Here is a 25,693-nt window from a genome sequence, read left to right on the forward strand (position 1 = left end):
CAGGTATAGACACATCTTTGCAGGTTTCTGTGGGGTTAGTAAAGAAATGGGGAGGAGGTTCATGGGACTTGGGAGCAAGGGAGTTATTCCCTTTCTTTGGAAAATGCTGACTCAGGGGAAAGAGAGAGCTTGAGGGCACAGGAGACCAGCAAGGGGAGGGCAGTGGGAAGTGGGTGCCTGAGATCAAGATCACAGTGGGAGAGACTAAAGCGGAGGCGGGGGGCCGGCGGCGGGGGTGTGTGTGGCAGGTGGGGACTTGGGCCAGTCTGGAGGCCAGAAGAGGAGAGAGATGCCATTTGATGGCCTCCGATTTCTCGCTGAAGAATAAGGAGAGGTTATTGGCTCCGAGTGAGGGCGGAGGGCAGAGGAGCTGTGGGAGGTATAAGGAAAGGAGAGAAGGTGGGGATATACGGGTCTCAGAGAGTGGGAGAGAGTGTCACTGAAAAACATGGTCGGGCTGCTGACTGTGTGGCGGGTCAGTTTGAAGTCTGAGGTCACAAATTCCCAATCACAAGAGTTGTGTGGATATCCCACACAATAGGTAGGGGCAGGAAGGGGCTTTTCATAAAGTTGCAGGGTTCCCTACGGTGGAGGAAGATCAGGGCCAGGGAGGTGGACTCTATAAAAATCCATTAGGCCAGGAAGTAGTTAACTATTATCTGTGTTTTTCAGATGAGGAAGCTGGGAGGGTCAAGGTCAGTATGGTATCCATGTGGCTTTGGGTTCAAACTAAAAAGGGGCCTGGCATATGTTGAAGTAACTTAGGTGTTAATATTTGTTGAAAAAAGTGAATGGTTGGATAGTCCAAAGATGTAACCACAGCCAGGAAGTAGCCCAACCTTGGGGTTTGGTGGGTGGCACTCATGACCCGTGTCATGCTGTCCTTGCTGCCCTAATAAATGACTCAATATCACCTTTGCGCTGTTGTAGGCTAATCATTCCAGGGTCTGATGGTAGAACTTCATAGAACACCAAGTGAGCAGGGCAGAGTGGTGTTAACCTCATTCCTTACACAGTGCTCACCTCCAGATGAGTCACAGAGGCCCTCCGCCAGGTGGCCCAGCCCCAGAATGCCTCCTCTGGTTCCTAACCCTGGGCTTTGGGGTCTGGACCCTACCCAGGCCAGCTGGTGGAGGAGTATCCCAAGGGCACACATCTGTACCGCCTGGGGCGCTCCAATGAGAGGGGCATCCTTTTAAGGGGAGTCCTGGAGATGAGACCCTGAACTTGGTGCCAGCCGGCCGGCTCCTCCTCCTCTGGGAGGGCTCCTAGCCATTGAGGCAGAAGTGATCGTGGTCACATCATTGAAGTTAATAATGATGGTTCATCCTGCATAAAATGTGTTAGAGAACACTGTGCTTATTAAGGTTTTAAAACCATAAAACTCCAGATTTCTCCCTGTAGCTATTTATATCTTGAGCTGGTGTAAACTGTCCCCTTATAAAGCTCAGGTTTGAAGCAACTTAAAAGTAACTTAAAAGCTATCCGTTGCATTAAAAAAATTATTTATAGACCTTCTCTTGTCTCCTAATTATGCAGGAGCAGCGCGCTGTTTGGGGGGGGCTGGTGGTGGAGGTGGGACTACGAGGACTTCCAGGGGAGTCCCACGCTCCCCCCCAAACCCCCATCCAGCGGTAAAGCAGCCCCCGGGCTGGTGGGTGATCACACTTCAGGCAGGGATGTCTCGAGCTGGGTCGTGCTCTCCCTTGCTGGGTGCTCGGCGTGGATCAGGGGAGGCAGGGCAGGCAGCAGATCCGGAAAAGTGGCTCTTGCCTGGGAGGAAGTTGACCCTCCTCCACTACCAAGGGCTTGGGATGAAAATAGCTTCTTCCTCTTTACCCTTCCTGGCCCCAGCCCATTTCTATAAGTCCTCCTCCCCATTTCTGTAAGTGTCCCCTCCCGCAGGGACGATTCGGTCTCTTCACTGAGGACTAACCGGCCCTCAACGATGGCTAGGGACCCGGGACCCGGACTTTGCGTCCGGGCAGAGGCCGCTCGGGACCCTCCCTCCGGTCCCCTTGGACGCGGCGCGCCAGCGACTGGGGCAATTGCGGCGACTTCCAACCTCCCCCAACCCAATTAGCAGAAGCCTCCACAAATACTCTGAGCACAACCCCCACCCCCCCACCCCGCTGTTTCCTTTCCCTTCGGGAGACTGTCACCTGGGAACCCTGTCCCCTGCAACGGGGACCCGCGGCGCTGAGCCGCCGCCAAATCCCTTGGGAAAGGTGGGGGCGCAATTAGTTTCTTCCAATTAGTTTCCCCTCTTTGTATAGAACCCATTCAAACTGTGGATGTAATCCTCCGCGCGAAGGGGAAAATAGTCCCGACCTTGCATTCAATTTCTGTTCTCGTGTCGCGCATATTTTACTTTTTGAAGCCAACTGGACTCTCAGAGGGGCCCTTCGCGGAATGTGGGGGCCGAGGCTGCCGGTGGTGCGCGCAGGTGAGGGGGTGGGGGCCGCAGCAGAGGGAGGGGGCGGGGAGGGCAGCTAACTCCTCGCTATTGCCTAGAGAGATGGATCATGGGGCGTAGAGAGATTGCAAACCTCAAACCACGTACAGCGGGCGATACGCGTCAACCGAACCTGACCAACGGAAGCCCGGAGCCTCCCCCTCCCCGCGCTCCCGCCCCCGTCCCTTGGACAGACGGGCTCGCCGAGCCAACCGCGCTGCCGCTCGCCGTCCGAATCCCACACAAGCCAATGGGAGCGCGCGGGGGGGGCGGAGCCATCCCGCGTCGGGTTGGGCTGCGCGCGGCTTCCCCCCCCACCCCCGGCTCGCCCCAGGCCCCGCCCCCTCCCCCCCCCCCCCCCCCCCAGCCCGCTCGCGGCTCCCGGAGTAGTTAGTGCCAGTGAAGTGCGGGCGGCGATGAGAGCGAAAGTTGCGCTCGGCTCGGCGCTGGGGGCTTGAAGCCGCACCGCGCTCCGCCCGCCCGGCCACCCCCGGCTCCGACTCGCGCCCGCGGGTTCCCGCCGCGCCCGCCCGGCCCCGCGCCTGCCCGCGCTCCTCCCCCCCCCCCCGCCCGGCGCCCCCTCCTCAGGAGCCGCGGGGCCCCGCCACTTTCGCCCGGCCCCGGCCCCCGCCGATGCCGGCCATGGTGGAGAAGGGCCCCGAGGTCTCAGGGAAGCGGAGAGGGAGGAACAACGCGGCCAGCTCGGCCGCCTCGGCCGCCGCCGCCTCCGCCGCCGCCGCCTCGGCCGCCGCCGCCTCGGCCACCGCCTCCGCCTCGGCCGCCGCCGCCGCCGCCTCCGCCTCGGCCGCCGCCTCGGCCGCCGCCGCCCCCAATAATGGGCAGAATAAAAGTTTGGCGGCGGCGGCGCCCAATGGTAACAGCAGCAGCAACTCCTGGGAGGAAGGCAGCTCGGGCTCGTCCAGCGACGAGGAGCACGGTAGGTGGCAGCCGCCCCGCGCCGCCCCCGCGCCCGCCCGCCCGCGCTGACCGCGGTGCTCTGCTTCCCCGCAGGTGGCGGCGGCATGCGGGTCGGACCCCAGTACCAGGCGGTGGTGCCCGACTTCGACCCCGGTGAGTAGCGCCCCCGGGCCCCGCGACCCGAGGGGGCGGGGGCCCCCGGACAACTTTCTTTTTGTGTGTGTTCGCCCTGCTGTCCGCGGGGAGAACAGCAGGGCGAGGACGGGGAGGGGAGCACACACCCGAGCGTGGTCCGCGAGCGCGCCCCGCGCCCCGGGGAGGCTCCAGTCGCCCCCCGGTCGGGTCGCTGCCGCCTGGCCCGCTGCGCCCCCGAGGAGCGGGGCGGCGTCGGCCCGGGGGGTCCCGGGGTCCCGGCCGGCCGCGCCTCGGCCGGGGGTAGGGGTGGCGGCGCCGGAGAGTTAGCGTGCTGCGAGCGCCCCGGACTCGGGACGCCCTCCGACCCCTCTCTGCCCTGCCAAATGTCGCAGCACTTGCCTTTTTCTCTTCCTGCTGGCCCCCGGGCTTCTGCGTGCCCCTGCCTCCCCTCCCAGCCTGGGGCGAGGGGGGAGTAGAGAAACGACCCCCCCCCCCCCCCCCCAATTCAGTTAAGAAGTGTGAGCTTCCCAGAGGGCGCCTGCCCGGGGAAGAGAGGCTTGCTCGTGGCAGTTCGATTTTAGGACCTATTTGTAAACGTCCGTGTGTTTCCTTTTTTGTTTTGTTTTGTTTTTCTTGAAGGAAGGGGTTGTGAAAAGAATAGAACCCTGGGAAGCTTTAGCCTAACGAATTATTTCCACCTCCAAGAGATCCCTCCACCCTAGAATGGAACATTTACTTTCCTTGCTGCTGTTCTGCGTGGAAGCAAATTTAAAGTGGTACCAGAAAAAATCTAATCAGACAAAGGAATTCGTCAGATTTTAGTGCGTGAGATTCTAGCCCGGCTCTCCATGAGACTGTTCTTTAAAGATTGTTGGCATAGAAGATGTTCGAAAGGACATGGGTTTTATGCAATAAAATTCGAAAGAATCTTGCACAAGTGGAGCTAACAGGCTTTCTGGTTGGAGGGCTTTAGAGCAGAAGGGTATCTAGGTTATACCACTAGTTTATTTGAGAAAATAAATGCATAACTGCCTTTCCTTGGAAACAAGACTGCAGAAAATTGCAAGGATCTAGTCCTTGAGAAAGGAGATCGCTCTTGAGCTGTTATTAAGGTACTAAACTCTGGGCGTTCTTTGAAGTGAAAATACACAGGGATCCCTGAGTGAGCTTTTGGGCACTCTGGGAATAAATGACCTTGCCCATATTTGCTTTCTAAATTTTAGTCTGTTGATTTAAATCGCTTACATTTATGTAGTCTTAACACCCAGGTTTGTGTTCCTTTTTAATTCGTGTTAGTCTTTTTGATCGGTTCCCCTTCCCCCACATCTTCCTTTTTTGGTAGTGACTTCTCATTGACAAGAGTGACAGATAGAACTGGGAGACCAGGCTTTTTCTCTTGTGTGCATGCCTTCTCCATTCCTAGGTTGGCCACCAGGGGAAGCATGCTGTTTTTTGGTTACAGTTGACCCTATCTTCATTTTGTAGGTCAAGTCCATCTTTGTTTTAATACACAGAACATAAAGCATAGGTTGTCACCAAGTTTCTCACATAGATTAAAAAAAAAAATCAACTTGCCACGGATCTTTTAGTAAGTTGGTCGATTTTTAGTACGTTTTGGTTATGTTGGTTTTGAGACCTTTACTTAAGTATGTTGGATGTGACTAAGGAAATGGCAACAACAGGAATTAGATTTCTGATCTTCTTCTAAGTATCGATGTCAGTAGTGAGCCTGGCTTTGGGTTTGTTCTTTTCTTTGAAATGGCAGATACAGTAGGATCCTTTCTTGAGCTGCCCTTGTATTTTTCATGGAATAGGTACCAGCATGCATTTGCTAGAGACCTGCCACTCTAAAAGTGAAACATTGTAAATGTTCTGCATAGTCTGACTGCCAATGGGTTGGGTTGTGGCATTAACATTTACAGATTGCCTATTTTGTGTTGTTTTAAGCTGGAAAGGAATCTGACTGGTATGAAATAGTTTTAAGCCCTCTTTTGCCAGTCTGAGCAGCAGGACAGATTCATAGATGTGGCTGAAAATTGTGGGACCTTATTGTTTCTTAGTGAGTTTTTTCAACGTGTTCTTATATGGAACTTAAAATCTAAGGGGAGAGGAGACTTCCATTTTGGAGTAGAAGTGGTACACCATATTTGTTTCCTAGCCACCTCCCCCCCCCCCCCCCCCCCCCAAAATGTTTTTAGGTCTTTAGACTGAACAGTTCTTTCCATGAGTGTAAGCTAGGAGTAATATGGAATTGAGATTGGGATTGTTAGTGCTTGTCCTTTCTCCCTGCCTGAGTTTGGAATGCATTTTTTTTTAAACCAGAATTTTGAACAAGTGAGTGTGAAACTCTTCAGAGAGCCCTTTTTTCTTTCTTTTTTTTTTTTTTAACTGTCTCTGATGAGTTGGAGTCCACTGTGAGTGGAAGAAGTTGATTTTAATTTTTTTTTTAAGTCAGGTTTTATTTACCCATATTATCCCAAATTGAGCCTATTTAGCTTTAAAAGCAAATGGTTGAAGCTGGGAACATCTGATACTCCCTGCATAGTCCAAAGAAGATCCATTTCTGTCATCCTTTACAAAATAGTGACTGAAACGGATGGGGCTCTGTAGCCCTAAAATCCTCATTAGGTTTTCATAATCAAATTAAGACCCAGACTAGATTAGTGGCCTGTGGCATAGCTTGGCAATTTAAAATACCATCTATGTTTACAACGATAGGAGCAATTTTATCAATTAGTTTTGAAAACAGAGACCAGAATGTAGTTCTACATCTTTAACTTAGGCTTTGTTCCCACGTATGGTGTCCAGACCCCATGCCGTTGTGTATGTTGTCATTGGTGTCTTAGAATTTGGTAATCGTAGAATAGAGTAAGAAGGAGGAATGCTTATTCTGTCCTACTTCTGGTAAGTTATTTCCTATATGTACTTGCAAAGCATAATTTAATTTCAAATGAGTAGTGTTTTTCTATATAAAGATGTGAATGTTTTCCGTGATCTTACTGGTATGCATGCAAGGCAGGAATCTGTAGCCTATATATTTCTACCACTGTTTGGCATTCTAGCTAGAGAAACACGGTGACAGGATTTTAAGGTTGACTCAAGTTCTTTGTTTTCTGAAGCATGTGTTTTTATGTCAACTTTCATCCTGTGTTGGTTTTCAGTATCACAGTTCACTGATACTAAAATTATGACTTTTAAAGAAGAAGTTGTTATTGGTAAATATTTTTGAGATAATAGTCCTTTAAAAAAGCAACCTGTATTTGTACATTGAATCCAGTTTCATCAGATTTGAAATTTTGGGTTGTCATTGGCTCAGCTTGTCACTTCAGAGTTGATTTCTCTTAGTAAAATGCGTTAATGCTTTAATGTGGAATAATTTTACTGAACAGGGGGTCTTGGCCTGTTTTTTGTTTCTTTTTACTGCTGGTTCTGTGTTTGTCCTTGACCACATTATTTTCTGTGCTTTAGTTTCATTGTAAAAATCAACTCTATAGATATTCTTAAATTCACAAGTTACGGTGATTGTATTGTGATTTAGACATACTTTGAGGCAGTGTTCACTCAAATGAGAGGTTAGGGTAATGATAAATGGTGTGAGATCAACTTTGTTAAGTAGTGTGGTGGGGAGACGCCTAAATCTAGTTGTCAGGAGATTGAATGCCCTATCTCTGTGACTGAGCAGGTGGTAAAAGGTGGAGCTGGTCATTTTATCTTCAGGAACCTCGGTTTCCTCCGTCATGAATCAGGGGTTCTTTGCATCCCTAATGGTCTAGGATTGTATCAGTTATAGTCCTCTTTGTAATTTCATGTTTCTTTCAGAAGCAGTGTAGGGTAGACAGCTTGGGCGGTGAGAATTGTCAGACCTGGGTTTGGGTCCTGGCAGTGTCTCTTGCCAGCTCCGTATTGACCCTGGGCAAGTTCCTTCACTTTTTTTCTTTTTTTTAAGTTTATTTATTTTGAGAGAGAGAGAGAGAGAGAGAGTGAGTGTGAGTGTGCGTGGGTGCATGCGAGCTCGGAGGGGCAGAGAGAGACGGAAAGAGAGAGAATCCCAAACAGACTCCTCTCTGTGAGTGTGGAGCCCGACTTGGGACTCGAACTCAGGAATCATGAGATCATGACCTGAGCTGAAAGCAGGAGTTGATGGCTCCACTGACTGAGCCACCCAGGCGCCCCAGGTTACTTGAGTTTGCCTTCATCTGTAAAACAGAGAATAGAACTTTCTTCATCAAGAGAAGGGATTACCTTACACATGTGAAATGCCTAGCACCGTGCCTGACGCATAGTGAATGCTAAGTAAACATCTCCTGGTGTCCTTATTTTAATTGTCATCCATGTGACTGGGGTTGCCAACCAGTGGTCCTTGCATTACCTGCTTTACTTGGAGGGAAGACCGGGTTATGATGAAAACATTGACTTGAATGCAAGTTGTGCGCTGAGATATTTGAAGATGATTGTTTTTGAGTCACATGTATTTGCTACGATTTAGGGATATAAAGATAGAGAAGGAGTCCAAAGCATTTGTAGAGCAGAAAAGAATACTGAGGACCAGAGAGTATAGGTAATTCAGGTCAGGTTTCTAGATTGTACTAAAGATACCTTGAATCCGTCCCCAGGCCAGGAGAGGTACACATTAACTAGGTTCTGAGCCAGGGAGTTTTTACTCTAAACTTCCAGGTCCTTGTCTCTGAGAGTTAGTGTTTTCAAGGTGGCGTTCTTTTACCACGGTACTCCCTTCCTGGGGTGATGACTGTCATTCAGAGGTTAGCTGGTTGAAGCTCACCACAACATAGTTGTTTTAAAATCAGTGTTAATTTGTACTGAAGAAATCTCGGCTTACTTTTAGAAAGCCATTTTCCTTGGTATTATAAGGTTTTGCAGGGCAGTTGAGTTGAAAAAGTCTGAAGTCTTTGGAGATGAAATATCAAAGTTGTATCCAAGTTACTGTATTTTTCCCCAGGTTGTCGTCTGTTGTTTTCTTCTTTACATCATAGGTTGTTGTAATGAATTTATGGTTTAGCTCTCATTTCTGAGCTTTTCTTCAGAGGTTCCATGAATGTTGTAAAAAGAAATAGGCTTGTTTGTCACCTCCTCTGATGGAAAACAATGATCCTTGTTCAGGTGTATGTTTTAAGTTTGTATTTCTATTTAAAACAGAGCTTTAAATCACTTTCTGGGAGAGGAATCTCTGTACCAGCGTAGTAAAAGTCTGAGTAAGGAACGGCTTGGGGATGGAACACTGATTTCGTCATTTGGACTGAGTTAATTTTCCCTGCAGCTTCAAAGAGCAGTTGTGGAAAGTAGGGTTATAGTTGCAGTGTAACAGTTTCTTCTGTTTTGTGTTTTGAACGTTTCATTAATACATCTTGGGGCGTGCGGGTGGCTCAGTCAGTTAAGTGTCCAACTTTGGCTCATGGGCTCAGGTCACGATCTCGCGGTTTGTGAGTTCGAGCCCCGCGTTGGGCTCTGTGCTGACAGCTGGGAGCCTGGAGCCTGCTTCGGATTCTGTGTCTCCATTCTCTCTGTTCCTCCCCCACTCGCTCTCTGTCTGTCTCTCTCTCTTAAAAATAAATAAACATTAAAAAAATTAAAAAAAATACATCTTATCTAATGTGTTGAGTTTCATAAGAGTTTCCTTTGTTGAATTTTAAAAATGGAATATTTTGAAGTTGATTTAAAAAGCATTCTCCTAAAATGTTTGAGAGAAATCCATATTTTAGAATGACATTAGGATGTCATTTAAATGAGATGTTAACAGTGATCCCTAAAACTCCTGTTTTCATATTAGGCAAATTCTTTAAAGATGTGGGTTTTAGTAAAAATTTCATACTAGACATAATTTTTGAAGTTTTTGGATTTTCCCTCCCTCAAAGTAATGAGAGTAAAAATTAAAATGTCCATCTAACCCAGCCTTCCTTTGTCCTAGATAAGGAAAATAGGGGCTGGAGAGATAGTGACTTATATTTGTCTTTCAGTACCTAACCATTGAAAGTACTACAAGGTAGACTGGAGACCATATGAGGTCAGACTTCAGCCTTGTTTTATTTTAGATGTTTTAAAGCCTTGTTACTGGGTATGGCAATTGGGAACAGTGATATGTGTTTATAATTTTAGAACCAGAAGTAACAGTTAAGCTTTTAACAAATTGAAGTGACTGGATAGTTATTATGCATAATTTGAATATCTTTGATTATTACCATAGGATAGGACAGAATTATAACGATAGAGTTATTTTTTAAAAAAATAAACATTGAGATAGAACAGGAAATAATACACGTCCCCACCACTGTGATTAATACTTTATATATTAGGCTGTATTTGCGTCAGGTGCAGCTAAAGGCTAATTCTTCCCCTCCCTCCACTAATTCGAAGTTGATTTACGTTTTTCCTGTGATAGTTCATTTGCTTCCTCTGAGAAGCATATGCTAAGCTAGGATTAGATTTGCAAGAGATTCGTAGGGGTAAATGCCTGTGAAGGATAAAGAGGAGAGGAAGGTTAGGTGGCAAAAGCCCCTCAGACTGGATGTAGGTGCGACAGCCCTGAAGGAAAACAGAAAGCACAGTGATGGATGGTTGGATCCCGGCGCCTGAGGCTGGGATCCAGCCTGGAGAAAGCCTCAGCCGCAGCAGATTGCTTGTTGGAGGAGCCCATTGGGCAGGGGTGGCCCTGCTCTGGAGTGTCGGCTGGGTTCGGGCATTGGCCTGGCGCTGGTGTGTATGCTGCAGTGGGTCCCAGAGGTGCCAGGCCGATGGGACTGCCAGCTAATGAAACATCTCTCAGCACTTCTCTCTCGAAGGGAGATCGGAGCGGCCGGCTCTCGAGGCCTTCAGAATTCCCGTGCATGTTTTTGTACGTTAATACATAGGGATGATAAGCAATATGTTTTCTTACTGTCAAAGTCTTTTTGTAAGTGGACTTATTTTGTGTATTCATTTGCTTTGATGCTTTCCAAACAAGTACATGTCCACTAACGAGGCACCTAAGTTCCTTTTCACCCAGTCTTCACTATCAGGTTAGATTTATTAACTTTTTGCAGTGCTATCCTTTTGTGGTTTATGTTGGCATTTTTTAAAATGTCTTTTTATATGTTTTTTGGCTACTTGAGTTCCTCCCCTGGATGTGTCTTTTGCTGTTTTCTGTAGAGTGTTGGTCTTTTTCTTATTGATTTGTGTGAGTTCTTTATATTTGGTACTAATCCTTTGTTAGGGTTGCGGGTTGATTGAGTTTCTTTGATTAGGAAGGAATAAAAATAATGTTCCTGATTGGATATATTTCTGCCGAGAGCCTGGCCTTGGTATATAGTCCCTGGAATTATTATCACCAGGACCCTTGACTTGGAAGATGAATGTCACTGAGACTTGACGCATCTTCATTTGTTTTGTTTCAGTGTTAGATCATTTTGGTGTGCTAACTTATCAACTGCTTGACCCAAATTACAGTGCCAGGTGATTTGAAAGCTTCTGATTTAATTTCTGTCCAACATGTGGTTATGTTAGCATGTTAGAGGTTAAAGTTATGGCTTTAGTTCCTATAACAGAAGTTGAGTTTCTTACAAATGGGTATGGTGCTACATTTATCTGTCCAATGGATTTGCCACTAATTAAAAGGGAATGGGTGAGTGTGTGGATGGGGAGGTAAAACTTGTCATCACTAACAGAAAACCTCCAAAGGAATGATCTGTCAGTGCCAGGTGAAGACAGTGCTCACTCTGTGTCAGTCTGGTTTGAACACTTAGTATTTATTGTTTAATGTTTATTATTTTTTAATGTTTATTTATTTTTGAGAGACAGAGCGTGAGCAGGGAAGGGGCAGAGAGGGAGACACAGAATCTGAAGCAGGCTCTAGGCTCTGAGCTGTCAGCACAGAGCCCAACATGGGGCTTGAACCCACGAACCGTGAAATCATGACCTGAGCCGAAGTCAGATGCTCAACCAACTGAGCCACTCAGTTGCCCTGAACGCTTAGTATTTATTAAATAATTTTAAATATGACAGTCACAACGATCATATAAGGTAACGTTATTATTCCCATTTTCCAGATGAGGAAATAGAGGCTTTTTGTTCTGGTTCAACCTAATAAGTTGCCCAAGGTAGTGCATTCATTCTAAGATGCCCGTAGTTGTAAGATGCCCCATTACTTATTTATTTATTTTTCTTTTTTGTTTTGGTGTTTTGTTTGTTTATTTATTTATTTACATCCGAGTTAGCATATTGTGCAATAATGATTTCAGGAGTAGATTCCAGTGATTCATCCCCTATTATAACACCCAGTGCTCATCCCTACAAGTGTCTTCCTCAATGCCCCTTACCCATTTAGCCCATCCCCCTTCCACAACCCCTCCAGTAACCCTCTGTTCTCTGTCTTTAAGAGTCTCTTATGTTTTGTCCCCCTCCTTGTTTTTATATTATTTTTGCTTCCCTTCCCTTGTGTTCATCTGTTTTGCATCTCAAAGGCTTCATATGAGTGAAGGCATATGGTATTTGTCTTTCTCTAATTTCGCTTAGCATAATACCTTCCAGTTCCATCCACGTAGTTGCAGATGGCAAGATTTCCTTCTTTATGATTGCCGAGTAATACTCCCTTGTATCTATATCCCACATCTTCTTTATCCATTCATGCATCGATGGACATTTGGGCTCTTTCCAGACTTTGGCTATTGTCGATAGGGCTGCTCTAAACATGGGGGTGCGTGTGCCCCTTCGAAACAGCACAGCTGTATGCCTTGGATAAATACCTAGTAGTGCAACTGCTGGGCTGTAGGGTAGTTCTGTTTTTAATGCAACATCATTTTAAATATCACTAAGAAAGGAAAAACTCCAAGATACCATTAATTGTTAAGTTGGAGTCAGATTTCAACCTGCTGTATTTCAGGGAGAGTCAGCCAGAAATCCTTTTTAAGAGAAACACTTAGGGGCATCTGAGTGGCTCAATCGGTTAAATGTCTTACTCTTGACCTCAGCTCAGGTCATGATCTCAGGGTGCTCAGTTCAGGCCCTACATTGGGTTCCGCATTGGGCTCCATGCTTAAAATACTTAAAAGGAAACATTTAAAGATAGAAGTAGTGCTTTATTGGGTCAGTTGGTTGGTTGTTTCCATGTGCTCCCAGGTGTTCTGGAGTTTTATGTTTATGGTTGCCAGAATCTGCTTCGTGCCCAATTATATTCCTCTTCTTCCTGGCAGTGAAAACACAGATTGGTTTGGTTGATTGGCGCAGATTGGAGTGAGTTGCTTTACTACTGCATGTATGTTGAAATAGTCTTCAGAGCTTAAAATACAATTACAGGGGTTTTTGGAGGGGAGTGATTTCTTAAGATTACATGATTTAAGGTTATAATGGATAATGTTAGTTTAGCCACCCTTCAGTTTAACAGATATGAGAGTAATATTTAAATATCAACTATCCCATCTCCACCCCCAGTCCCACCCAATATATTTTTTTACAGGTTCACATTGAACTTTAGCTGTGGAATAAATTTAAGAACCATGTCTTGAATAAGGTGTGAAATGATAAATTAAAATATCTGAGAGAGTATTTTTAAGCAACCCTTGATTTCACCCGTACCAACTACCTGGTTAGTATTGTTCAGCAACTAATCCCTTCCTTGTATACTATTACTGTCCTCCTTCCCCTGTGCAAAAACAAACAAACAAAAAACCCTAAACCAAACTAACCCTGTCCCACCTCCATCCAAGGTATATATTCCTTGGTGTTACTAGTTTTGTCCTATTTTTCAGAGACCAGAGTATAAAGAAAATTGCAAGCCTTTTCCTGATTGACTCAAATGTGAGTTGTGCCGTGTTTGATTTTATCATAGTGTAATTTAATTAAGGACTAGTTTTTGTCTGCCTAGAACCTCAAGGCTTCCTTTGTACTTAAACTGAGGGCACTTAGGTGAGTCTTTGCTCCTAAAGTTGAACTGTGCTATTCTTCAGTTTCATCTAGTGGCCAGGAAAGACTGCTTGACGGCCTGTGTCTGAAAAGGTAAATTAAAATTTGGGGGTTACCTAAACATTAACGTTGACCTGAACTAAGGGTATTTCTGTGCTGTTTTACGCACACACACATGCACCCCTCTCACGGAAGGTTACGTGCCTTTACCTCTGCTGGCGTGAGGCTCGTTCTGCTCTCAGAATTAGCGCGGACGCAGAAGGTAGGGATAGCAGAGTAGAGGGAGTAGTTAGTGTGGTCTTAATACCATAGAGTTTTCTGGGAGCTTCTGCTTTCATAGAGGGCAGCGGCATAGTTCTTTGAGCCACCAGTTCAGGTTTAAATACTTTAAGGCTCGGGGTCCTTGGGTGGCTCAGTCCTTTGAGTGTCTGACTCTTGATTTTACATCGGGTCGTCATCTCAGGATTCATTGGATTGAGCTCTGTGTCAGGCTCTGCACAGGGTGTGGAGCCTTCTTGGGATTCTTTCTCTCTCTCTCTCTGCCCCTCTCCTGCTCATGTTCTCTCTCTCAAAATAAATAAATAAACTTAAAAAAATTTTTTTAAGGCTCATCTTCTGCTAACTTGTCACAGCTGGATGTGGTTCTGAGTTTAGTACGAACATGTTCTTGATGTGGCTGGTGTTCCTTGAATAGGCATTTTGTAATGCACATTTAATAACTAAGCAGCAGACTCAGTCATTTAAGAAATGGAAACCCAAGGAAAAATGAATTTTTAGATTACATGTAGAAGCTGATTTTCCCTATTTTTTGTGCTCTCGTTATAATGAATTTATGTAAATTAGAGGTGCACATCTTGCTTAAATACATTAATTTTTTTTGTTTGTTTTAAGTTTTATTTGTTTAAGTAATCTCCACACCCAACATGGGGCTTGAACTCATGACCCTGAGATCAAGAGTCATATCCTCTTCCAACTGAGCCAGCCAGGCACCTCCCAATTTTTTTATCAAGGTGAGATTCACATAACATATACAGTTAACCATTTTATCTTATTATTTTTTAATGTTTATTTTTGAGGGAGAGAGAGTGCCAGCAGAAGAGGGGTAGAGAGAGAGAGAGACAGAATCTGAAGCAGGCTCCAGGCTCCACACTGTCAGCACAGAGCCTGATGCAGAGCTAAATTCAAGAACTGAGATCATCACCTGAGCCAAAGTTGGACACTTAACTAACTGAGCCACCCAGGCACCCCTAAAATTAACTGTTTTAAAGCGAACAATTTATTGGCATTTAGTACATTCACATTGTTGTGCAACCACCATCCCGTCTAGTTCCAAAACACCCCTAAAAGGAAATGTCATCCCCGTTAGGGAGTTACTTCTCATTCCCCACTGTCCCCAGTCCCTCATACATTGCTGGCAGGATACAGAGGGTCACCTAATCCTTCCTGTGGTGGAGAGTGGGGGGATTAAAGGAACCAGGAAGTTTTAGGCGAAATGCTCCTTTGAGCCAAGCTTTAAAAAATAGTTTTTTTAGGGGCGCCTGGGTGGCTCAGTCAGTTAAGCATCTGACTCTTGATCTCTGCTCAGGTCATGATCTCACAGTTCATGAGTTTGAGCTCCACACTGTTAGTGTGGAGCTTGCTTGAGATTCTCTCTCTCCCTCTTTCTCTGTCCTTCTTCTTGTGTGCGCTCTCTCTCACTCAGAATAAAAAAAAAAAAAAAAAAAAAAAAGGTTTTTTCAGGGGTGCCTGGCTGGCTTAGTTGGTAGAGCATGTGCTTGATCTTGGGGTCATGAGTTTGAGTCCCACATTGGGCATAGAGCCTACTTAAAGAAAGGTTTTCAGTGTTTATAATTTTATGGTGTTTATTAATTTAAAAATTAATAATATATGTAAGCTATAAATATTAAATTATTTTGAAAATTCTAATCTTAAAAATTTCAGTATAGATTTTCTTTTTGTCTTGAGCTGCCCAATAACGGAGCCACTACTATATGAAAATATTTAAATTTAAATTTGTTAAAATTAGATAAGGGGCTCCTGGATGGCTCAGTTGATAGATCATGTGACTCTTGATTTTGGGGTCATGAATTCAAGCCCCACGTTAGGCACAGAGATTAGTTAAAAAGAACAAAACAACCTAAATAAAATAAAAAAATTCTGTTCTGTCACACTAGCCACAATTCAAGTGCTCTGTAGCACTGTGTACTTGCTGGCTGCCATATTGGATAGTGCAGAACAGAACATTTCTGTTACTCCAGGAAATTCTATGGGACGGCATTGATCTAGAGATTCTGATGAAATGAAAGTTTTGTTTTTAATTTTTATAATTGGTTCAGAAATTTTGCCTCTTTAATCAAGGTGCAGAGTGAGATGGGATGGCTGTGTACTCAGTTCTTTTAGCTGGGTATCTGTTGTCGTTTTAAAGTTTATTTATTTATTTTGAGAGAGAGGGAGAGAGGATCTCAAGCAGGCTCTGCACCATCAGTGCGAACTCGAATCCATGAACTGGCAAGATCATGTCAGGAACCAAAACGAAGAGTCGGTTGGTTAAGCGACCAAGCCACCCAGGTGGCCCTGGGTAGTTGTTTAATGTTACTGTTAAGGCGTTCATGATGAGGGTCCTTGAGAACACAAGTGGAAATGGAAAGCTTAGGAGAGCTTTATTTTTTGAGGTGATTATTTGGTAGCTAATTAAACCAGAAAGATGATTAAGGTGTATGGCTATATTGAAGATAAATATAGGACTTAAAAAACCAACAGTATTGAGGGCTCAACCTTGTCTTGAAAGATTAGGTTCCTAAAAACAGCCTTATTGAGGCATAATTGACATAAAATTAACTACGTATTTAAAGTGTACAGCCCCATGTATGATAGGCTGATTGAAGTCCCCCTGCTTACTGATGCTGTTTGTCTTTTTTTGTTTCATTTTGGATAGTTTCTATTGCTCTGTCTTTATTTTTTTAATGCTTATTTATTTGAGAGAGAAAGAGCGTGCACTCAAGCAGGGGAGGAGCAGAGAGAGAGGGAGAGAGAATCCCAAGCAGGCTCCTTGCTGTCAGCACGGAGTCTGTCTCTGGGCTCGAACTAATGAACCACAAGATCACGACCTGAGCCGAAATCTAGAGTCAGACACTCAACCAGCTGAGCTACTCAGGCGTCCCTAGTGCTGTGTCTTTAAGTTCTCTATTCATTTACAGTGTATGATCTGCCCTTAATCCCATCCAGAATTTTTTCATCTCAGACATTATAGGTTTCATACCTTAGAAGTTTGATTTGGGTCTTTAAAAAATATATATATAGTTCATGTTTCTGCTTAACATAGTCTTTCCTCTAATATCTTAGACACATTGAAATACAGTTGTAATTGTTCTAATGCTTTTGTCTCTGAATTCTATCATCTGCGTCATTTCTGGGTTGGTTTTGATTGATTGATTTTCTCCTCATTATGGGTTGCCTTTTCCTGCTTCTTTGCTTGTCTGGTAGTTTTTAATTTGGATGCCAGACATTATGAATTTTACTTTGATGGATGCTGGATATTTTTGTATTCCTATAAATATTCTTGAGCATTTTTTCTGGGACATGGTTAAGTTCCTTAGAAATAGTTTGTTCATTTCAGATCTTCAAGCTTTGGTAGGCAGCATCGGAGCAGCATTTCATCCAGGGCTAATTATTTGCCCCCACGGAGTCAAAACTCTTGTGCGCGCTCCACTGACGGTCTGTGAATTCCGAGGTTTTCTACTCTGGCTGTTGGGAGCCCGCGCTGTTCTTGGCCCCGTGTGAGCTTCGTGGATTGTTCCCTTTTATCGTTTTGGGTGGTTCTTTATCCCCAGGCTTCAAGAATTTTCTTCCGGTGTGTAGTAACGTGCTGTCAGTGCCGTGCCCACTACCCGCGGGGCCCTCTGCAGACCTCGGGCAGGCGCAGCAGTTGTGCACAGCCTTCTCGCTTCTCTGACATTCTTCCCCGCACCCCTCCCCCCCCCCCCCCCCCCCCCCCCCCCCCCGAACTCAGGCCTGCCTTGGCTTCCCTGACCCCAGCCTGTCCCCTCAACTCAGAGAGACTGCCTGACTTGTCCTGAGTTCCCTCTCCCTAAGCTGTCAGCTGGAAACTCTTTGGTTGTAGGACTTACTGCTTTGTCCTCTCAGGGTTCACTGTACTATGTTGCTTGGTGTCCAGTGCCTTGAAAACTTGCTTCATGTAGTGGTCCGGTTTTCAGTTGTTCGAGACAACAGGGTAAATCTGGTTCATGTCACTCTACTTTTGACAAAAGGCTAGATTTTTTTAAAAGGTGTAAGCAGAGCGGCACCTGGCTTGCTCAGTTGGTAGAGCACGTACGTGACTCTTGACCTCAATCATGAGTTTGAGTCCCACGTTCGACCTAGAGCTTACTAAAAAAGATATATATATATATATAAATGGTAACCAGATGAATTGGTTATATTCCCCCTCCCCTTTTTTTAAAGTTTATTTATTTAATCTCTACACCCAGTGAGGGGCTCGAACTCATGACCCCGGAGATCAGGAGTCACACGTTCTTCCAACCCAGTGAGCCAGTGCCCCGGTTATATCCCCTTTTTGTTAGAAAACATTAATACTTGTTTTATATGTTTTGCCCCTAACCTATTTGGTTTCTTCTTGATGTTGTTACGGCTTTTAAACTTTTAAATTTGGGATTTATGTTCATGGAAACATCAAGTAATGGTAATGAATAATAAATGTAATAATAAAGAATAATGATGCTTTTAGAAACCATAATACCAAACTTTGTGTTTTTATAAAGCCACTATTCATTTCAGTATTTGTGATAAAGTGCTTCATCTGGTCTGCCTGTTCATTGACACTTGATGATTCTAGCCCACAATTTTCCAAAGTCAGATAATTTTTTTGAATTCACTCTTCTTTAAAAAATAAATTCTTTAGGGGGCGCCTGGGTGAGCTCAGTCGGTTGAGCATCCCACTTCAGCTCAGGTCATGGTCTCGCAGTTCGTGGGTTCGAGCCCCGCGTCGGGCTCTGTGCTGACAGCTCGGAGCCTGAGCCCGCTTCGGATTCTGGGTCTCCCTCTCTCTCTTTCTCCCCTGCTCATGTTCTCTGAAAAATAAATAAATGTTAAAAAGAGTGAATTATTTAAAACTTATTACTTGTAGTATTTCTGAGAGAAGTATAATTGAGGAACTATCTCATTCTTGGACTGTCTTGGACCCAACTGCATCTTGCTGGAATGTAGTAAAAAGAATATTTGTGTGTGTTCCTTTTGAAACACAGAATTCCTATTGTCTTCTAGTCATTTTCAGCTAAATGTCTTTTAGATTTTTGAACATCTGGTGCATTTGTATGCCATATATTGATACTACGCTAAATTAGAGTTTTATGGATCAACGCGCGAACTGTCATTTGCAGTAGTTGCTTGGTGTTCTGCTTGCTTGGCAACAGGTCAGTTGCCATGGCGCCGCCATTTTTTACAGCGTTGTTAATGCAGCGAGGAGTTGGGGGGCAGGGGTGCGGGCCCCTCACCCTGTTAAAGTAGGGTATGAACTGGGATCGCCGAGCTTTTATTTAGTTTCACATGTTAAGTTTCTGGGTAACGTTTTAAGAGCTTTATCGCTATAAAAAAGGTTTTGAAGCCCCACTCTCTGCCTTACTAAGAACAAGTAGCGAAAGCAGAGGGAAAGTGTTGATGCCATGATTTGAAGCGTGCGTCCCACAAACTTCGACGCAGCTGAGACAAAGCTAATAATCATGAGGCGTTCTAGAAGCAGGCGGCTTTTACCTCAGACGTGCTCATTGGTTGACTGTGTTGAATTGTGAAGGAAACAAACCAAGAACATGTATCAAATTAGAATTACACTGTGGAAAAATAAGAGGAGGTACGATTACGTGTTTTAGTTTTAGCTTTTTAGGAGCATAATTACGACCCTTTGGACACGTCTGTTACCTTGTTTTTCACACATTCCACTTTCGTACTTGCTTTTAGGGACTCGCGGGAGAAAGTGATGGACTGCTACACTTCTGCTGGTCTGAGAACACTGAAGTTTTCTCTCAGAGAATGTTACACATAATTTTCCTAAATATTAGTAACTTTGCTTTTTTTGCTAATGAAAAACTTAAACATGAAAAAAAAAGTATTAATGAATCCTGTATGTTCAGCAAACAGATTTAATAATTGTAAGGTTTTTGCCATATTAAAAGCATTTTTTTAATGTTCATTTATTTTTGAGAGAGAGAGAGATAGAGTGTGAGCGGGGGAGGGGCAGAGAGAGAGGGAGACACAGAATCCAAAACAGGCTCCAGGCTCTGAGCTGTCAGCACAGAGCCCGACGCGGGGCTCGAACACATGAACTGTGAGATCATGATCTGAGCCAAAGTCGGACGCTTAACTGACTGAACCACCCAGGAGCCCCTGCCCTGTTTTGTTAATCAAAAAGTTTTTATGGCTGAAGTTGAATAAATTTGCTTTTAAGTGGTATTTGCATATTATAGAATATGAAGTTGTATATTAGACTTAATTATTTATTGACTGTCTACTATTTTTCATGGTCACAAAATGCCTGGTCTGGTATGATAAAGCCGTGTGATAGAGGCACATCTGTGCTCTGCAAGCCTTTGGTCGGTGGGACGAGGTGATGTGGTTGAAATGGGGTGTGGAATGAGAGGCTCTCCCGACCCTTAAGCTAGGTCTGGAAGGGCAGATGCAGGGACGAGGGAGCCACATACTTAACGTGGAGTCCTGTGGGCAGAGAGGGCTTTTGCGGGGAGTCATGAGTAATTTGATACAGATGAAACTCACAGACGTAATTGGGAAAGTGGCGGACGGTGAGACTGGGCAGGTAGGTGTACGCCAAATCACAAGCGCCTGTGTGCCAAGCTAAGGAATTTATTTCATTTTGCAATAATAGGTTTATTAAGATGTAATTCACATACCGTAAAATTCACTCTTTTAAGCTACAGTTTGGTTTTAGTATATTCAGAGTTTTGCAACCAGTACCACTGTCTTTTAAAAAAAAAAAAAATTTTTTTTAAACATTTATTCATTTTTTTTTTTTTTTTTTTTAATTTATTTTTGGGACAGAGAGAGACAGAGCATGAACGGGGGAGGGGCAGAGAGAGAGGGAGACACAGAATCGGAAACAGGCTCCAGGCTCCGAGCCATCAGCCCAGAGCCTGACGCGGGGCTCGAACTCACAGACCGCGAGATCGTGACCTGGCTGAAGTCGGACGCTTAACCGACTGCGCCACCCAGGCGCCCCAACATTTATTCATTTTTGAGAGACAGAGACAGAGGATGAGCGGGGGAGGGTCAGAGAGAGGGGGAGTCACAGATTCCAAAGCAGGCTCCAGGCTCCCAGCTGTCAGCACAGAGCCCGACGTGGGGCCCAAACTCACGAACCACGAGATCATGACCTGAGCCGAAGTTGGATTCTTAACCGACTGAGCCACCCAGGCGCCCCCCATTACCACTATCTTAATTTCATTTTCATTATCCCAAAAGAAACCCCGTACTTAGTATCAGTCATTCCCTATTTGGAATTTATTTTAAATGTTGTTTAAATAATTTTTTTTAATGTTTATTTTTGAGAGAGAGAGAGGGAGAGAGAGACAGAGCGTGAGCAGGGAGGGGCAGAGAGAGAGACACACACACACAGAATCAGAAGCAGGCTCCAGGCTCTGAGCTGTCAGCACAGAGCCCGACGCAGGGCTCGAACTCACAAACCGTGAGATCACGACCTGAAATGAAGTCGGACACTTCATCGACTGAGCCACCCAGGCGCCCCTATTTTAAATGTTGTTTAGATAATCGTCAAAAATCATTAAAGACTGATGTCTCTTTGATATGTATAAAATATACTTTCCTTAATGTTTGTATTGTGGAAGCAGAAATGCAATATTTTTGTGAAATAATGCATGTTGTATTGACCATGAATTTTATTTATTTATTTATTTATTTATTTATTTATTTATGTTTTTAAAGTTTATTTTGAGAGAGAAAGAAAGAGCGCACAGTGGGGTAGGGGCAGAGAGAGGGAGAGGGAGAGGGAGAGAGGGAGAATCCCAAGCTATGGGGGGCTTCAACTTACGAGCTGCAGGATTATGACCTGAGCTGAAGTCAGACACTTAACCGACTGAGCCACCCAGGTGCCTCATCATTCAGAAACTTTTAAATGAGCATCTGCTATTTTTCTAGACACTCATCTAGGCACTGTGAACAAACTTGACACCTCAGCCCTCATGGAACTAAGTTGTAGTGAGGGAAGGAAATGAGGACGGATTTGAAAACTCTTAGGCTGTTAGAATAGATGGATTTTTATGGTAGATTAGATGTAGGGAACAAGGAGGCCACAATAACTTCTGGACTTCTGGCTTGGGTGACTTGATGATTGATGGTGCCATTCACTAAAATGGGGTTTTGAGATTGAGATACCTGCACATAACTTAGGCAACACTGGGGCGCCCGGGTGGTTCAGTCGGTTAAGCGTCCGACTTTGGGCTCAGGTCATGATCTTGCGGTTTGTGAGTTTGAGCCCTGCGTCCGGCTCTGTGCTGACAGCTCAGAGCCTGGAGCCTCCTTCACAGAGGAAGATTCTGTGTCTTCCTCTCTCTGCCCTTCCCCCCCTCCCTCAAAAATAAAATAAACATTAAAAAAATTAAATAATTCAGGCAACATTTATTGAGAATTGTTATGGACTCTTTTCCTGTCTCTCCCCTAAGTTAGGTCCACCTTGTGTCTTCCTGTGTGTACCTTGGGACTTACCTCCATTATAGACCGTCTCTATCTTTATTAGCTTTCATTTCTTCTCCGCTGCTCATTGAAGATGGGAATCGCCTATATCATTTTTGTATCCCTCCTACAGACCATCTATACTGGTTTACAGAACATAATTTTCATTGCCTCCCCTGCTGCTGGCCTCCCATAAGCTGCCATCATCTGTAACTCGAATCGCTGCCGTAGCCTTCTAGTAAGTCTTCTGCTTCTAGATATTAAGATGTAAGTCGGTATGTTTCTCTGCCATTTAAAACCTCACAGTGGTCCACATTTCAAGTGGCCTTCTGGGACCTACTCAGTCTGGTCTGGCACCACTACTATGACTTTATCTCTTTTGCTTCTCTCTGGTCTTTGCTCAGATGTTACCATCTCAGTGAGGCCTGTCTTGATCTACCTGCCTCCCTATTCGTAAGTGTGTTATCTCTAAAATATGACTTACAGACAATCTAGGACATATTGTATGATTACAACTCTGTGACAGTTCTAGAAAAGGCAAAACTGTGGAGATAGTAAAAAGATCACTGGTTACCATAGAGTAGGAGGAGGGAAGATTAAGCAGAGCACAGGACTTTCAGGACAGTGAATCCACACTGTATGATACCGTAATGATGGGTGCATCTCATTATACGTTTCTCTAAGCCCATAGCATGTACAGCAGAAGTGGACGTGAAGGTAAAATGTGAACTTTGTGTGATTCTGGTGTGTCACTGTAGGTTCATCCGTGGTAACCAGTATAACACTGGCGGGGGATGCTGATAATGGGGAAGGCTATGCATGTGTGGGAGCAGGTGTATGTGGGAAATCTCTGTACTTTGCTCCCAATTCTGTTGTAAACCTAAAACTGCTCTAAAAAAAAGTAAAGTCTTTAAGTATAAAAACAGCAGCAACAAAAACCTAATCACAAAGATCACCATTAAATAAAATATTTATTCTTTAGTATAATTAAATCTCCACTAAACTATTTTAAACAGTTGGTTTGTTTGAATCAGGATTCAGACATGAGCTACATGTTGCAGTTTTAAAAAATAGCTTTTTTGAGGTACAACTGACATTCAGTAAACTCATATTTAGAGTGTTTTATAAAATGTTTATTTATTTTGAGAGAGAGCACACGCATGCCTGAGTGGGGTAGAGGCAGGGAGAAAGAGAGAGAGAGAGAGAGAGAGAGAGAGAGAGAGAGAGAGAGAGAGAGAGAATGAATCCCAAGCAGGCTCCCTGTTCAGTGCTGAGCCCGATGCAGGGCTCCATCTCATGGCTGTGAGATCATGACCTGAGCTGAAATCAGGAGTCAGATGTTTAGCCAACTGAGTTACCTGGGAGCCCTGATTAGTTTGGCATATGCGTACACCTGTGAAATCACACTGAAGATACGGGTTATATCTATCATTTCCAAAAGTTTCCTCAGGCCCCTTGGTAATCCCTCTTACTTGCCCCTCCTTCAGGCAACCACTGATCTTCTTCACTGGAGATCAGCTTGCATTTTCTGGGGTTTTAAAGAAGTGGAATCTTAAATTGTTCCATTTTGTCTGACTTCTTTCATTCAGCATAATTATTTTGAGATTTCATCTGCATTTTGCACGTATCAATTATTTTTATTCCTGAGTAGCATTACATTTTATGGATATGCTATATTTTTTTATCCACTCACCTTTTTTAAAATATAATTTATTGTCAAATTGGCTTCCATAAAACGCCCAGTGCTCATCACAAGTGCCCTCCTCAGCGCCCATCACCCATTTTCCCCTCTCCCCTACCCCCCCACTCAACCCTGTTTGTTCTCAGTATTTAAGAGTTTCTTGCAGTTTGCCTCCCTCCCTCTCTGTTTGTAACTTTTTTTTCCCCTCCCCTACCCCATGGTCTCCTATTAAGTTTCTCAAGATCCACATGAGTGAAGACATACAATATCTGTCTTTATCTGACTGACTTCACTCAGCGTAATACCTTCTAGTTCCGTCCACGTTGCTGCAAATGGCATGACTTCATTCTTTCTCATTGCCAAGTAGTATTCCATTGTATATATAAACCACGTCTTCTTTATCCATTCATCAGTTGGTGGACATTTAGGCTCTTTCCATAATTAGGATATTGTTGAAAGTGCTGCTATAAATGTTGGGGTACATGTGCCCCTATGCATCAGCACTCCTGTATCCCTTGGGTAAATTCCTAGTAGTGCTATTGCTGGGTCGTAGGGTAGTTCTATTTTTAATTTTTTGAGGGCCCTCCACACTGTTTTCCAGAGTGGCTGCACTAGTTTGCATTCCCACCAACAGTGCAAGAGGGTTCCCGTTTCTCCACATCCCCGCCAGCATCTGTTGTTGCGTGAATTAATTTTAGCCATCCTGACCTGTGTGAGATGTTATCTCAGTGTGGCTTCGATTTGTATTTCCCTGATGATGAGTGATGTTTTTTCATGTGTCTGTCGGTCATCTGGATGTCTCCTTTGGAAATGTGTCTATTCATGTCTTCTGCCCATTTCTTCACTGGATTCTTTGTTTTTCGGGTGTTGAGTTTGATAAGATTTTGAATACTTACCCTTTATCCGTTATGTCATTTACAGATGTCTTTGCCCGTTCGGTCGGCTTCCTGTTGATTTTGTTGATTGTTTCCTTTGCAGTGCAGAAGCTTTTTATCTTGATGAGGTCCCAATCGTTCATTTTTGCTTTTAATTCCCTTGCCTTTGGAGATGTGTCGAGCAAGAAATTGCTGCGGCTGAGGTCAAAGAGGTTGTTGCCTGCTTTCTCCTCTAGGGTTTTGATGCTTTCCTGTCTCACATTTAGGTCTTTCATCCATTTTGAGTTTATTTTTGTGTCTGGTGTAAGAAAGTGGTCTAGTTTCATTCTTCCACATGTTGCCGTCCAGTTCTCTCAGCACCATTTGCTAAAGAGACTGTCTTTTTTCCATTGGATGCCCTTTCCTGCTTTGTCAAAGATTAGTTGGTCTCCACTCACCTCTTGATGAACGTTGGGGTTATTTCTGTTGTTTGGCTATGACAGGACTGCTATGAATATTCAGGTACAAGTCTGTGTGTGAACAATATATTTCTTTTTCTCTTGGGTAAAATACTCAGGAATGGAATCATATAGTAGTTGTATGTTTAATTTTTTAAGAAACTGCAAACTTTTTCAAGTGGTTTTATAATTTTACGTGTCCACCAACAGTGTATAAGAGTTGCAGTTGCTCGGGACGCCCCGGGGGCTCAGGCGGTTAAGCGTCTGACTTCGGCTTAGGTCATGATATCATGGTTCGTGAGTTCAAGCCCTGCATTGGGCTCTGTGCTGATAGTGCGGAGCCTGCTTGGGATTCTCTCTCCCTCCCTCCCTCCCTCCTTCCCTCTGTCTCTTTTTCTCTCTCTCTCTCTCTCTCTGCTCCTACCCCACTTGCGTGCTCTTTCTCAAAAGTAAATAAGTAAACTTAAAAAAAAACCTAAAAATCATATATATATATATATATATATATATATATATATATGTATATATATACACACACAGTATATAAAAAGAATTTCAGTTGCTCTGCAACCTTCCTAACAGTTGGTATGGT

At 44.4% G+C, this 25,693-nt stretch overlaps 1 protein-coding gene across 19 annotated transcripts in view; it reads left to right on the forward strand.

Moving 5' to 3' along the window:
- Positions 1-3,060: 3,060 nt before the first annotated feature.
- Positions 3,061-25,693, forward strand: part of RCOR1 (REST corepressor 1) — a 130,726-nt gene continuing 108,093 nt past the window's right edge. For 16 of the 19 annotated variants that reach the window (XR_006204092.1, XR_006204099.1, XR_006204095.1 and 13 more), the window contains exons 1-2: positions 3,061-3,392; positions 3,467-3,526. Coding sequence is in view for 8 of the 19 variants with exons in the window: in XM_042944366.1 (XP_042800300.1) it covers positions 3,089-3,392; positions 3,467-3,526 (364 nt within the window). In the remaining 11 variants the exon portion in view is untranslated. Of the gene's footprint in view, positions 3,393-3,466; positions 3,527-4,024; positions 4,621-12,272; positions 13,292-18,509; positions 19,260-22,241; positions 22,347-25,693 lie in introns of those variants that run through there. The other 3 variants (XM_042944374.1, XM_042944376.1, XM_042944375.1) reach the window with 3 other exon arrangements.

This window comes from Panthera leo, chromosome B3 (genome assembly GCF_018350215.1).
Source record: "Panthera leo isolate Ple1 chromosome B3, P.leo_Ple1_pat1.1, whole genome shotgun sequence".
Classification (NCBI taxonomy): domain Eukaryota; kingdom Metazoa; phylum Chordata; class Mammalia; order Carnivora; family Felidae; genus Panthera; species Panthera leo.